Source organism: Heptranchias perlo, chromosome 3, assembly GCF_035084215.1.
Source record: "Heptranchias perlo isolate sHepPer1 chromosome 3, sHepPer1.hap1, whole genome shotgun sequence".
In the NCBI taxonomy this organism is placed as follows: domain Eukaryota; kingdom Metazoa; phylum Chordata; class Chondrichthyes; order Hexanchiformes; family Hexanchidae; genus Heptranchias; species Heptranchias perlo.
This window is the reverse complement of record NC_090327.1, coordinates 135,438,005-135,451,975: the sequence shown is the minus strand read 5'-3', so window position 1 is coordinate 135,451,975 and position 13,971 is coordinate 135,438,005. Positions and strand designations below refer to the sequence as shown.

Sequence of the window (13,971 nt, the reverse complement as noted above, 5' to 3'; positions counted from 1 at the left end):
CTGGTTAGGTCATTAAAGCACTTCCTGCACTGTAGCCTAGACCTGGGCACCGTGCTCCCGCTGCTCACCTCTCCTGCCACCTCCAGCCACGCCTTCTTGGTGGCAGAAGCAGGTTTCTTCCTCCAGTCACCTGGGTATAGCACCTCCCTCCTGCTTCTCACAGCAGTCTGTGGTATCTCCAGGGAGGCATCCGTGAACCTGGGTGCTGCTTTTTCTCTATGTCCTCCCATTCTCCTTTCTCCTTCAAAATCCATTGTTGCATTGGCCCTTCAAATAGTGGACTTCAGAGTGCGTTATGCGGGTGCATAGTACACCCATTGTCGCAGCTTGGAGACACACAACCCGGAAGTAGAATTAAGGACCTTCAGTTGAGTTGCGATCGCTCAAGGACAAGCACAAAAATTTTTTCCCAGTTTTCCACCTGCTTATTGACCCCCCCACCGGCTGAGATCCTGCCTCATTGTTAAAATTTACCCCTTGATCTCTCCTTTCCCCTTTTACCACAAATGCACCTTATATTTGGGTCCTTGATCTCTCCCATGAACTGGGGAATCTTTCAATTGCATGTCCAGGACTTCTGAAGTTCATAAACATGTCTTGAAGTCATTGAAGAGGATAAGAAAAAAAAGCACCCTTTTCCCTTCTCAGCATGATCCTGAGGGAATTTGGTATTCACTGGAACCCCCAGGTACTGATTTGAATCAATAATTGGGACAAATGCCCCTTGTGTCTTCCAATCGTGCTTTTGAGTTCCTCTCTTGAAGCGTACAGCGCCATAATATCACACTCACCACCATATCCCACTTATTAATACATTGTTCAAGATGGTGGTCAGAGCACACAAGGTCCCCCGGATGAGTCTACCAATAAATCAATATCATCTATGAAAAGGAGCCCCGCAATTTTTTCAGAGATGCCTGAAGCAGACAACCCAAGACCATCCCTTTCGATGACATCCAGCGTATCATTGAAGACAGCAAATAGGATGAGTGACAGTTGACAACCGTACCTTACTCATTTTCAAGATAAATTCATTAAAGCCTCCCATTTCCATGGGTCTTGGAGCTGGAGTACTCATCCTGGATAAAATCACATAGCTTCCAGCTTAAAAATTGCACCAAGGCACTACAAAAATCAATTAAAACAATGTAAGTGGATTTTCTAACTTCAATGATGTTCTGTGATCTTGTCTGAATCCACAACCTGTCCTACACATTCCTCATGAGAGTGAAATCCAGTCTGTTCATCTATAATTACTCTACAGACCTCCAGAGCATCCAACATGCATGACATCACATCATAGATCTCCGCTTGATGGAGTCTCCCGTCGACTTGACGGATGAGTCTCTGTTGGGTGCACAGATTGGAGAAGAGCTCAATCCAGAACGCACATATACAGCCTCAAATATCGCATCGGAGGCCAGATGAAATGGATGGACGAGTTGCCTTGAGTGCCAGGAGCTTGGCAGACAGATTTAATAACCTTGCAGCCTCAAATTCATTCAATGGTATGAATGAACCAGTCAGACGTGACACCATCATGCTTTGTTGGAGGCTGTGTCTTCTCAGCTGTCGGAAGTAATATTGTAAGATTTTAAGGTAGCCTGTAGTGTGTCTTTATAGCATTTCACCACTTCGATTACGAAAACTGGACTGCAGCTTTCCATAGAAGGTGGCTTTGGGGATTCAACAGTCAGGCGTGCAATCAACGCGTCCAGACCAGCGCAACTGGACCTATATGGCAGCGTTTGAGGACATCAGTGTTTAGTCCCCTGTCCTGTCACTTGGTGCCAGTGATACGTCGTAACAACGCAAGTGGAAATGGTCAAGTCACTTGTTGCCGATAGCAAAGCCTATGCTGGAAAGGCAGCTTGCCAGTGCAGTAAAAGCTGTAGCCAATTCCTAACTCCTTGAACTGAGAGCTCTCAGGGAGCTGGGTCTCACTGAGGGCAGCCATGTCGATGTTGTATCTGGCAAGCTCTCTACCGAGTATAGCCATGTGTCTGTTGTGGTCGTTAACATCGTGAAGGACAGTACAAGCATTCAGGAGGCAAGGTTTATTGTGCATTTTTGTGAGCGCCTTCTTTGCTCTGTTCCTTGATTGCATGATTGGATGGACTGCCTGCCACAGTAGGCCAGCAGCCTGAGGATGAAGCGAGCAATTTTTAGGGATCGTTTTCTCCTCCTTCCCCAACTGAGGAGAGCAGCACTGCCCTGGAAAAGAGTTGGTCGGTCATTCAAGGAGGATATGAATGACGCTATCACTCCAAGGTCAAGGTCAAACAAACTTCACCCTTGAACTACTTGCGTGTAGGTTTGGGGCTCGGTATTCCCAACGACATCCTCCGCCTGTACCCGTTACCACTTGCCCAATGCTGCAGGTCTGGCGGTGCCATATGATGTCCAGGTTGAGTGACAACTGAGAAACCTGCATGTGGAGTGGATTATAGTGAGAGGAGTTCTGTGCAGTAGCCAGTCTCACTCTCTCGTCCTTGTTCGCTGGTGAGGTTTACCTCAACGAGAGGACTAATAAGCATGGATGTAACATTATGAGGAGCCCAGAGTGGAAGTCCATGGGCTGAACCTATTTATGGCCAAGCTGAACACAACCTAGCACTAGGATTGTGCTATAGCACTGGGCAGATGACAAGTAATGGTCCTGCCACACCACTGTAGACTAAATACTCAGTCCAGTTATTGGCAGAAACCCGCCTAGATTCATTGCCAACACAGGCTCACTGGGCCAATCTCAAATTGTACTCCCTGACTGGGGAGAGGTGTCAGGATCTGGTTACCCTTCATCTGAAGGTTGGGGGGGGGGTGGTGCAGAGACTTCCCTGCCCCAGAGATGCAGGTTCACCCCCCTGCTACTCCTAGCTAGGCACGTGGGCGGAGCCTATCCCCTCACTCATGCATGGAAAGTCATGCATGGTACTCAGAATAGAAGCAACTTAAGAGCCAATGGTATCAGCGCTATTCCTCAGTAGTTTTCAGGCTCAATGGAATCCCCCTTCATGTGGATAAAAGCCACACTGTGCTCTGTGGTATGGCTGACAATCAGCATCCCATTGGTCAGCCTCTGAAGGACAACCTGAAGGCACGTTGGTGGTTTCTGGTACTGTCCTGCAAGAGCATTGCCGATTATTTCCCCGTCCCCACACTCACCTAAAGCAGCTTTTAGGAATTCAGCATGAGTACTGTCAACCCTTGCTAACCTCCCATTAGTTAGAAACAATGCAGTGTCTCCTACCTCCCACTGAACTGGTTCACTATCATTGTATATAATCTGTGGAAGGAGCATGCCTGTTGGGCCAAATAACTTTCTCTCTTGCTTACACAACAGCAGTCAGTGTACTCTAAAAAGTAATAAAAATGGAAACTGCTGGAAATACTCAGCAGGTCAGGCAGCAGCTGAGGAGCGAGTAACAGAACTGGCGAAAGGTCACCGACCTGAAACGTTAACTCTGTTTCTCTCTCCACATTTGCCGCCTGGCCCGCTGGATATTTCCAGCATTTTCTGTTTATATTTCAGATTTCCAGCATCCGCGGTATTTTGCTTTTACTCTAAAAGTAATCCATGTGGTGAAGTGCTTTGAGATGTTTCAATGTCATGATAAGGCATTTATGAGTCTTTCTTTCTCAGTCCCTGCTTTTTTCTCTCTCTCTCTCCTCTCCCTTTATCTTCTTTCACGCAATAAGAGTAGGAATTCCCAAACGCCTGTCAGGTGCCTTCTCCACGTTCAGGAAAGATGCCAGAGTGAGTATTTTTTGTGCTGGTGCATTGCTGCACCATGTTAAATAGTCACCTGGTGTGTTGTCCTCTGATGTTACGTCCTTGGATGAAATACGTTTGGCTGCGATGGATCCAGTGGTTGCTGAACCACTCCGATCTGGAGGCCAGAACATTGGCTTGAGTTTTGTAATCACTATTGAAGGTGGATATGGACATCGGAACATTCATACATTTAGGTGCATGCTTTTATTATGTGTTAACACAACTGTTGACAATCTGAAGAATTTTTTTTGGGCAGCGGGGAGGGGAGGAGAATGCTTTCCTTCAGCGCATGGTGGAAGAGTTTCAGCATTAGCAGTTTTTAAATAATAAAAGGCCTGACAAATTAGCCAACATTGATATAGGGAATTCTAATTATTGAAAACAATTAGGCATTTTTGACAAGTGTCAGTTTTGACCCTACAGCATGAACGGGATAGCCAGGCAGCTCAATGGTCGAGCCCTTATCTCAAGGTCACCTATTCAAGTCTCTGTTGCTCTAATTTGGTTGTGTCGGTTGGACAAATATGGTCTGTCCTTCGCTGGACAACGTGATGGAGTGCGACTTGTTGCTGAGGAGTCCTAGGAGTTCTGTGTAAGGAAGGAGGGAAGGACGGCAGAAACTGCCTATCAGTTCATCTGCTGCCTGATCACTCAGCACCACTGATGATTGAGGAGATAAATTCCTGTCACCTGATCATCTTAACTCCTGGCCGGAGGAGTATGCACTGTGGTGGCTGGGCAGAGCCAGGGAGGAAACTTGGTCAAATTACATAGTTTAAAAGAATAACGTTTGTTATGATCAGGCATTTTTACCTTGTGTAAATTGTGGTGATACTTATTTAAAAAATGGAAATTGTACCAGTCAAAGAATTTATCAAGAAGACCAAGGTCATTGGCCAAAAACCTCTTACATGCCTCTTCTCTTGTTTGATTCTGATCAGGTTGTTACTCAGACTCTGTCACCTACGTGGAACCAGATGCTCCTGTTCAATAATATCCACCTTTACGGTGAAACAAAGGAAATAAGTGAGGCTCCTCCACTTGTGGTTATTGAGGTTTACGATGACGATGCTGTCGTGAGTATAAAGTATTAACCTGTCTGTATCATGGGGGAGAAAAACTTCTCACAAAGCACAGCTATTAGCGTTTGCAATTTTATTACTTGTTGGTCCTTGTTCTTTTCTTTAATCATTTCATTCTACCTCAATCCCATGTCATTTTATGCCTGTCCTTCAGGCTGCCTGTGCCAATTCCACTCTTGATCCAGTCAACAAGAGGTTCACAGATAGCTGCCCAGTGTGATCTATCCTACTGACTTTCTCTTCCCTTTCCATGGGGAGGTGTTTGCCGTCAATTGAGACCGTTGGTTGGACCTTGCTGTGCGCAAATTGGCTACCATCTTTCCTAAATTGCAACAGTGACTACACTTCAAAAGTATTTAATTGGTTGTAAAGCGCTTTGGGACATCCTGAGGTCATGAAAGGCACTATATAAATGCAAGTCTTTCCTTTTCTTTCTTTGCCCTTGTTGGCATGGATGATTCAAGCGTGGAATTTCAGGTGGTCTGAGCCCGTATCTCCTCGTCTCATGGCACAGATCACTAGGCCACCAATCTACTGCATCGCCCTGTTGTCTAGCGTTTGCAAGCTTTGTTTATTACTGACTCCTAATTGTGAAATATGACACTTAATAATAATCAACCAAACATCACAGTTTCTCAACAACTAGCATGCCTACATAATTCATCGGCAAGCATACAAATGTTGGTTTTTATTATTCATGCATCCATCTAATAAAATGAAACACAGAAAAGTTCCATCATTGCAGTTTAGATCATGATTTAGGATCATGATTTCACTGTCATTTCTAGACACCAGAAAAACTGGTTAGCCACATATACACTTCTATCAGTTCATTTTCACCCTGTTAGGTTAGCACAGCTGAAAGTTGTGTTTTAACAAGGTTACTGTAAATGATGGATCTTCTTTCATGTTTATTACCTTTATTTTAGGGTAAAGCAGAATATATTGGCAGCACTGTGGCTTTTCCTGTAGTGAGGCTGGCTGGGCTGGATTATGTCCCCCCCGTGCTTCAATATTACCCAATGTATTGCGGCAGCGTACCCGGTGGTGAGCTCCTTGTAGCCTTTGAACTTCTGCAGGTAAGGATGTATTGAGGTCAAGTTTTATGTTATCTCATTGACTTAAATTCTTTCACTGATAATATTTTGTGCTTGTAGGGGCCTACATAGCCAGTATGGTGGAAACACATTGGTCAATAATGGTATACTAAAACTCTAGAAATAAAAATAAGAATATACTTAATCACTTATATATGTTAATCTGCACATATGCGCACACACGCACGTATATACACACACAGTTTAAAACAGCCTCTGTTCATTAGCTTTCATGAAAGAGGAGCTCAGAAATAGCTTAGACTGTTGGCTGAAGAGTTGTAAGGCTAATTACCACTGACATTTCACCAAATCTGCACTCGCATCTGTCAGTGAATCTCTGCCGAGAAACAGCCCAACTTTCCTCAATGCACATTACGATATATTCATGGTGAGCTCCCGACTCTATTAGTACTGTCTACAGGCAGTCTGCCTCTTGGGAGAGCAAAGTCCAGTGTTGCTGCAGCAGCTAGAAGGCCAAGACAGCCATTTTGTGTCTCTAACAATTTGGGTCAATGCAATGACTGAGACTGGTGCTTCTTCAGGTCACCAAACCCACAACTTTAAAGATTCCTCAGCTGAGGAATTCCTCAACTGTCTCTAATCCATTAAAAGAGGACTTTATTTTTTTTAGCTTTGAGGGAAGGAGGCCCATGAAGGGCATTATCCAGGCCTGTGCAAGTAGGTGACCTTGGCAGTGAGTGCCCCTCACCACCATTAAGCAAAGCCTTCTAAAACCTGGGATGCATTCCAAATGATGTCCTGCTCTACTTTTGTCGTAAAGAAGAAATGGCCCACAGTCAAAGATAAGGAAGTGTCACCACAATCTCCCAAGGCTCTTGCTATAAATCATCGGTCAACCACCTCAGAACTTCTTACCATTTTAGGAGGTGTAGGAGGCTAAGTTTGAAAGGGCACTACAAGAGTAGGCACCAAGGGGAGGGACGGTCCTTCAAACAGTAAGAGGGTTGTCAATGAGACGTTTGTGTCACTGATGCAGAATTATTTGGGGAAAGGTAGGGCAATGCCTGCATGTAGGAGAATGGGAATGATCTTCAAATGGGGGCCTTGGTAGTTGTTGAAGAGACTCAATATCAGCAAAGGACTGAGTTAAGGGGAACGCGAAGGCAGGACTCATCTGGCAATAGGCTCAGATCCTAATCAGCTCCCTTATGAGATGTAGCTGCAGTCGTCTGGCAGCTTCCACAACTCAAGTTACTGTGAGGAAGGGGTAGCCATCTGAAGCTTTGCTAAAGGAACACAGTGATGGAGTTCTGCCTGGATCTGCTCTGTTATCTCTGTGGTGGTCCTCCTGATCTTCCTCCTCTTCCTCCTTAAAAACAGAAGAACAGATGAAGGCCTAAGAGAGACCCCATTGATACCCAGGACCTAGTCTTTAAAACTTAAAAAAACTTTACAAATACTTAAAGAAAATTATATTAAAAAAAATTAAAGAAACTTTAAGAGAAGGTTTAAAGACTCACCTTCAGGCTGTGTCGAAACTTAACACTATACCAATGCACTAACACACTCAGACCAGTATCACAAAGGGAAAAGTTTTACTTTAATTGACTTGTATACAAGGGAAGTGCGCCCTCGAGCCATGATTGAAGGCACAACTTCCTCGAGTCATTGAGACAGCTTAGGTTTATACAGTTAATTGTATACGCCCACCTGTGTAGAATATGGGCGTACACGTACATTCTTTATTGGTTCAAGTAGTTGGTCAATCAAGTAGTGAGCCTGCCCCCTCTGGACGTCCATAGCTCATTCCTGTTTTGGCACGTAGGCCTCGTAGGCCTGAGCACATTATCCTCCCTACATTCCTGAGCTGGTTATCAGTAGGGCTGAAGTCAGTCTCAAGGCCACGTGGCCTCTCAAGAAACTGTATTCTCATTATATTTTATAGTCAGCAATACCCTTATCTGCTGGGGGGGCCAGACGGTACTAAAGCACCTGCACAGCCAACTTAATTATCAACAGTTGCTCTGGGTCCTTTGTGGCCTTTAACTATGGAATGCCTCTGGTCAAACAGAAACAGGCTCCAACGCCTGGTTGAACACCGCTGGCAGCCACTGGGCAACAGGTGAGGGAAATGGAGCCCTACCGAAAGCCCTGCCCACCCGCCATCATGCACATGCGTTAGGCAGTAATGAGTTGGCCTGAGGAAAATGGTAGGTTCCATATTTTGGGGAGGGGATCCAGCGTAAGTCTTCACTGCCTGATTTTCCTCCATTGCCTGCCCCGGGTACACCTGAAAACAGGTGGCAAAACAGAGGAAAATCGAGCCCGTAGTGTCAGACTGGTCTGTTAAATGAGTTTGTGGCTTTGAATTAAATGATCATCTGTAACAGTGAATAAGTGATAATACCTGCAGTATTAGAGTGTGGAGGCTCACCACTAAATCATATTGGCGTAAAATAATCCCTGATCTAGGTGGATAAGGCATAATATCCCGAAAAGTGTAACCAAGTATTCCCAACAAGGAGAATATGTCCCTCAATGTACTGTACAACTGATTATTTTGTGGTAATTTTAAATCTGTGCTTTTCATGGACAAACCCAGGCCATTTTAAAAACAAATATTTACTAATATTATACAGAATGTATGGATTACAAAATTTGAATTGCAAATTTAAATTTACAGCAGAACTGTGTACCCCACCTCCCTCAATGTTTAGAGCATGAATTCAAATAGTTCTACAATAAAAAGGGTGGTTTCAAAGGCCCAGAACTCCAAGGCAACATTTCAGAACTAAAATTCTGAACTATAAACACACTGTTAGGCCAAGAAAGGGGGAAATTATAGAAGGAACTGCTTTAGAATGATAATCACAGGATCCTGTATTGAGAAGAGATGGTTTCCTCGGTTGAGCTGAACTCAGATTGCACTTTAAATATGATTTATTTAAACGTCTTTACTTAAGAGTCACTTAGCGCAAAGAAATGAAAAGACTGACAAAAATAGCCCCAGTTAGGTTGTTTATTTAAGAAGGTTATTTGCTGGGGGAAGGGGAGGAGCAGAGGAGAGGGGAGAGAATCTTGTTGAATGTGAAAGTGTGTGGAATCTCCATCTCTATAAATTATGTGCTTTCAGATCCCTGATTCAGAAGCTGAACACCTTCCTCCTTTTGATCAACCAGATGCAAATCAGATCTTACCAGTGCCAGTCAGCATCCGTCCTGTCCTGAGCAACTACAAAGTGGAGGTACAGTGTATAGTGCAGCCAACACTAGACTTGTAGACGATTGCAGTCTCTCCGTCCTTATGCTTTAATGGGTTTGCTGTCAGAATGAGGGAGTCTTCGTCTCAGTCAGTTTAAAAAAAAAGTTTTTTTTTTCTTGTAAATGATCTCTCACCTTTAGTCTGCCTGCTCCCGACTCCTCTGCCAAGGACATGCAGATGGCTACACCCAGACTGCAGCTTATACTCCCAGAAACTGGTCACCAACAGGCATTGGAGACCCCAATCCAGGAGTGACTCCCCCCTCCAATTTCCTCTGGCTCCTGAAGGGGCAACTCACAATGACGATCCGGATTCTTTCCCCTCAGTCTGGTTCAGTAAAAACTGAAGTCGAATACATTTTAAAGTTCATCACAACTTTAATAGCAGGGTTCTTAGTCTGCAGCATTGATTTGGACTCCTGATAGAGTCCCTCTATGCTGGCAGAGCAAGAACAAAAACATACAGAAATCCACACGTTTTTATACAAATCAATAGGGTTGGAACATACTTAACGAGGGTCAACACCAAACATAAGCCGGGCATAGGTTGACATGCGAGGTTACATTATTTCCGGCCAATCATAGACAATCCATGTGCTGACCATGTTGCTGTTAGACATCAAAGGGGATACTTCCTCACCTTCCAACTTGGAATGTTCTTTCCTGTTCCTTCTGTTCCTTATCTCCCAACCTGGAATGTCTTTCAACTTTGGCTAAGCTCGTTACCTATATTGATCTGCCATAAACATGGAGACATTCAGACCAGTCCTTGAATCACATCAAAGACTCTACATTGATGAGACAATGCAAACCTGCTGACTACGCAAACATATGGCCCAGCAGGAGGGCCAGGCCACCTGTACCAATCTCAGTTACTAACTAATTAACCCTTTCTAACCATTTTGCATTCTGCTTCTTTGCCACGTAGGCATCTTAATATTTTACCGAAAACTGACCACGTAGGGATTCTCAACAATGCCTTTGCACAGTGTCACCCCATTCAGTGAGGCTCAGATCGGGAAGAAACCAGAGCATGGTATTGAACCAATAAAAAAAGAAAGAACTTATATAGTGCCTTTCATGTTCTCAGGATATCCCAAAGTGCTTCACGGCCAGTAAATTACTTTTCAAATGTAGTCCTCGCTGCTTAGTCAGCAAACGTGGCAGCCCATTAGTGCACAGCAAGGTCCCACAAACAACAATGAGGTAAATGATCAGATAATCTGTTTTTGGTTGTGTGGTTGAGGAATAAATATTGGGCAGGATACTCAGAAAACCCTCCTGCTCTATTAGTGCTATAACACTCAGCGACAGCATTCCCGATGACACTGCCATTATCTCACATAATCCCGTCCTTCCCGTATCTCAAAACGCACATCCTCAAGTAGTTTGGAGCCACAGCTGAGATGCTCACCATCTTCCACATTCGTTTGAATCTGAATCTAACGCTCATATTTTGAATGTCCAAGTTGGCTTCTGTTTATTTTGAGATGTAATTTTCTGCAGGTGTTTTTTTGGGGGCTTCGTGAGCTCAAACGAGTGCAGCTCCTTACCGTGGATCGGCCTCAGGTTTTCATTGAATATTCAGGAAAGGGCATCAAATCTTCTGTCGTCCAGAGTTACAAGAAAAATCCTAACTTCACAGTTCAAGGAGACTGGTTCTTGGTAGTAAGTAGACAACTATGGGGATTCACCATATACAAGGAATTCTTCCAGTTTGCTGCCAGCTATGGGGGCGTTGCTGGGCTAGCCCAAGAATTCTGCCCATTACGCCTTGCTGAGGACCAGCAGAAACCATGCCAGCTGAGAACAGGCATGAGTTCCATACTGGGCTTTAACAAGGTCCCAGACATCTTAAGCAGGAAAAGTAATTGATCCCAGGGTGGGGAGTGGGGGGTAGGGTGTTCAGAATTGTAACATTACCTCTTCAGCCCATTAAGGGCCCATGTGAGTGGCAGGGCACCAATCCAATTTTCTGTTGGGCTGTTGGTTTGGGCACCTTTGTTCTGCCTCTACAGATATGGGTCACCCACCCTGATTATTTAAATGACCTCATCTCCGTGATTTGGTACAGAGTCAACTCCAGGGCGCAGTTGCAGATGGAAGTCCCACCCTGTCACACTTCCAAGGGCCAAGCAAGGACCCTGAAATTTTGGACCCTCTCTCTTTAAACTTGCTTAGCCACGGTCCCCTTTTGTGCTGATAAGAACAAAGGGATACAATGAGCAATTGGGGCAACAAATTATGTCACCATTTGTGGAGGGGGGAGTTTTCTGGATATGTTTTCCCCCCTTTCTTTCCTGCCCTTTCATTATCTGGCCTGATATCGTGGAAGCCCAGAGAAGAGACCTGTGTCCCTGCTACCTGGGCATCACCGACGATCTCTGTAGCTGGCTGCCAGGAAGCACCAGCCACTGCCTCGTCCTTTCTCTGCTGTGAGACGCCACAGCCTCCAGTTAGCGTCTTCCCATTCTGATTGGGAATGGAACGACGCAGGTGCCGAACTTGTGCATCGATCCCTGCTCCATCTCGCCCTCCACTAGCTTCAGTTCTTTGATTCGTTGTATTGCACAGCTAAAAAAATTTATGCATTTTTTAAAAAAAGGTGGTGCAACAGAAAGATTTCACTGCTTGTTTCGACAGGAATTACCTGAGAACGAACACCTGCACCCACCACTCCGTATCTCTGTTGTCGACTGGAGAGCATTTGGCCGCAGCACTCTCGTTGGGACGCACACCGTCAACTCTCTGAAGCGGTACATGTACAAACCTTCTGCACGTCCTCGACCAGCACTTAACAGGACAGTGGACATAACTGGTGAGAATCTCAGGGATGGTATTTCAAAACCTCCTCTCAAATCAGCTGAAACATAGAATGGCATAGAACGTACAGCACAGAAACAGGCCATTCGGCCCAACAAGTCCATGCCGATGTTTATGCTCCACATGAGCCTTCTCCCTCCCTATTTCATCTAACCCTATCATAGTATCATAGTAGGCACAGCACAGGAGGAGGTCATTCGGCCCATCGTGCCTGTGCCGGCTCTTTGAAAGACCTATCCAATTAGTCCCATTCCCCTGCTCTTTCCTCATAGCCCTGTAAATTTTTTCCCTTCAAGTATTTATCCAATTCCCTTTTGAAAGTTACTATTGAATCTGCTTCCACCACCCTTTCAGGCAGTGCATTTCAGATCATTACAACTCACTGCGTTAAAAAAATGTTTCCTCATGTCACCTTTGGCTCTTTTACTGATCATAAATCTGTATCCTCTGGTTACCGACCCTTCTGCTACTGGAAACAGTTTCTCCTTATTTACTCTATCAAAACCGTTCATGATTTTGAACACCTCTACCAAATCTCCCCTTAACCTTTTCTGTTCTCAGGAGAACAACCCCAGCTTCTCCAGTCTCTCCACACACAATTGAAGTCCCTCATCAGCATATCCTTCTATTCCTTTCTCCCTCATGTCTTTATCTAGCTTCCCTTTAAATGCATCTATGCTAGTCGCCTCAACTGCTCCATGTGGTCGTGAGTTCCACATTCTAACCACTCTCTGGGTAAAGAAGTTTCTCCTGAATTCCCAATGGATTTATTAACCTGTATAGCTACTTTTAGTGATTTGTGCATCCGTACCCCCAGATCCCTCTGCACCCTTACCCCATTTAGACTCTTAGGCGGCGAAATTGGGCTGTGTAGCGCCCGTTTTGTACGCAGACTCCTAAGCCCCAAAATTGGCATCTGAGGTGCGCGTGTACACATCCGATGTGAAGTGTGCAGGGCGCCATATTGGTAAAGGTGTTTGCCCACGCACCTAACGAACACCGGCAACACGTAGAGTAGGAAGATTATGATGTGAATCAGGGTGCAACGCTGATTTGATGCAACCAGCAGCATTTTGGAACTCCCCGCTCCAGCCAATGCACTGTCTTAACCTCGCACATCTGAACAGGTCTTAAACGGCATGGAGGATCCCCCCGACCAGTGATATTTAAAGGGGTCATGCAGGAGTTACAGGTTAGTTGCTGGATTAGTTATTCTGGCTGCTGATACAATTGTGCGTCTTGTGGAAGTTTCCTACACTTGGGGAAAGTTGCAATATTATATAGAGAGTGGTGGAGCTGGTCTCGCAGCACTGTTGGTGGCATTTAAAATAGTGTGCTGACCAAAGTTGCATCCAGACGTGGGTAGCCTGCTAGGGCTTCCTCTGGGAATTGAACATGACTGGGAGCATGCAGGGAGGCCACGCAGAGCAGGACAGGTTGCTATAAGAGAAAGGAGGAGGGAGGAGGAAGTGCAGGAAGAGGCAGGGAGGCAACAAGGTAGATAAGTCACCCGGTCCGGATGGGATGCATCATGGACTGGAGAATTGCAAATGTTACATCCCTTTTCAAAAAAGAGTGTAAGGATTAACTCAGCAACTACAGGCCAATCAGTTTAACCTCGGTGGTGGGGAAGCTTTTAGAAACGATAATCCGGGACAGAATTAATAGTCACTTGGACAAGTGTGGATTAATAAAGGAAAACCAGCACAGATTTGTTAAAGGCAAATCGTGTTTAACTAACTTGATTGAGTTTTTTGATGATGTAACAGAGAGGGTTGATGAGGGCAATGCGGTTGATGTTGTGTATATGGACTTCCAAAAGGTGTTTGATATAGTGCCACACAATAGGCTTGTCAGTAAAATTGAAGCCCATGCAATAAAAGGGGCAGTAGCAGCATGGATACGAAATTGGCTAAGTAACAGGAAACAGAGAGTAGTGTTGAACGGTTGTTTTTCGGACTGGAGGGAGGTGT

General features: G+C 44.9%; 1 protein-coding gene across 1 annotated transcript in view; it reads left to right on the top strand.

The window, feature by feature from the left end:
• fer1l6 (fer-1 like family member 6) overlaps positions 1 to 13,971 on the top strand; it is a 133,989-nt gene that overhangs the window by 64,782 nt on the left and 55,236 nt on the right. The window contains exons 20-24 of the mRNA XM_067977315.1: positions 4,717 to 4,851; positions 5,787 to 5,936; positions 9,049 to 9,159; positions 10,682 to 10,843; positions 11,819 to 11,993. Of these exons, the coding sequence (XP_067833416.1) occupies positions 4,717 to 4,851; positions 5,787 to 5,936; positions 9,049 to 9,159; positions 10,682 to 10,843; positions 11,819 to 11,993 (733 nt within the window). The remainder of the gene's footprint in view (positions 1 to 4,716; positions 4,852 to 5,786; positions 5,937 to 9,048; positions 9,160 to 10,681; positions 10,844 to 11,818; positions 11,994 to 13,971) is intronic.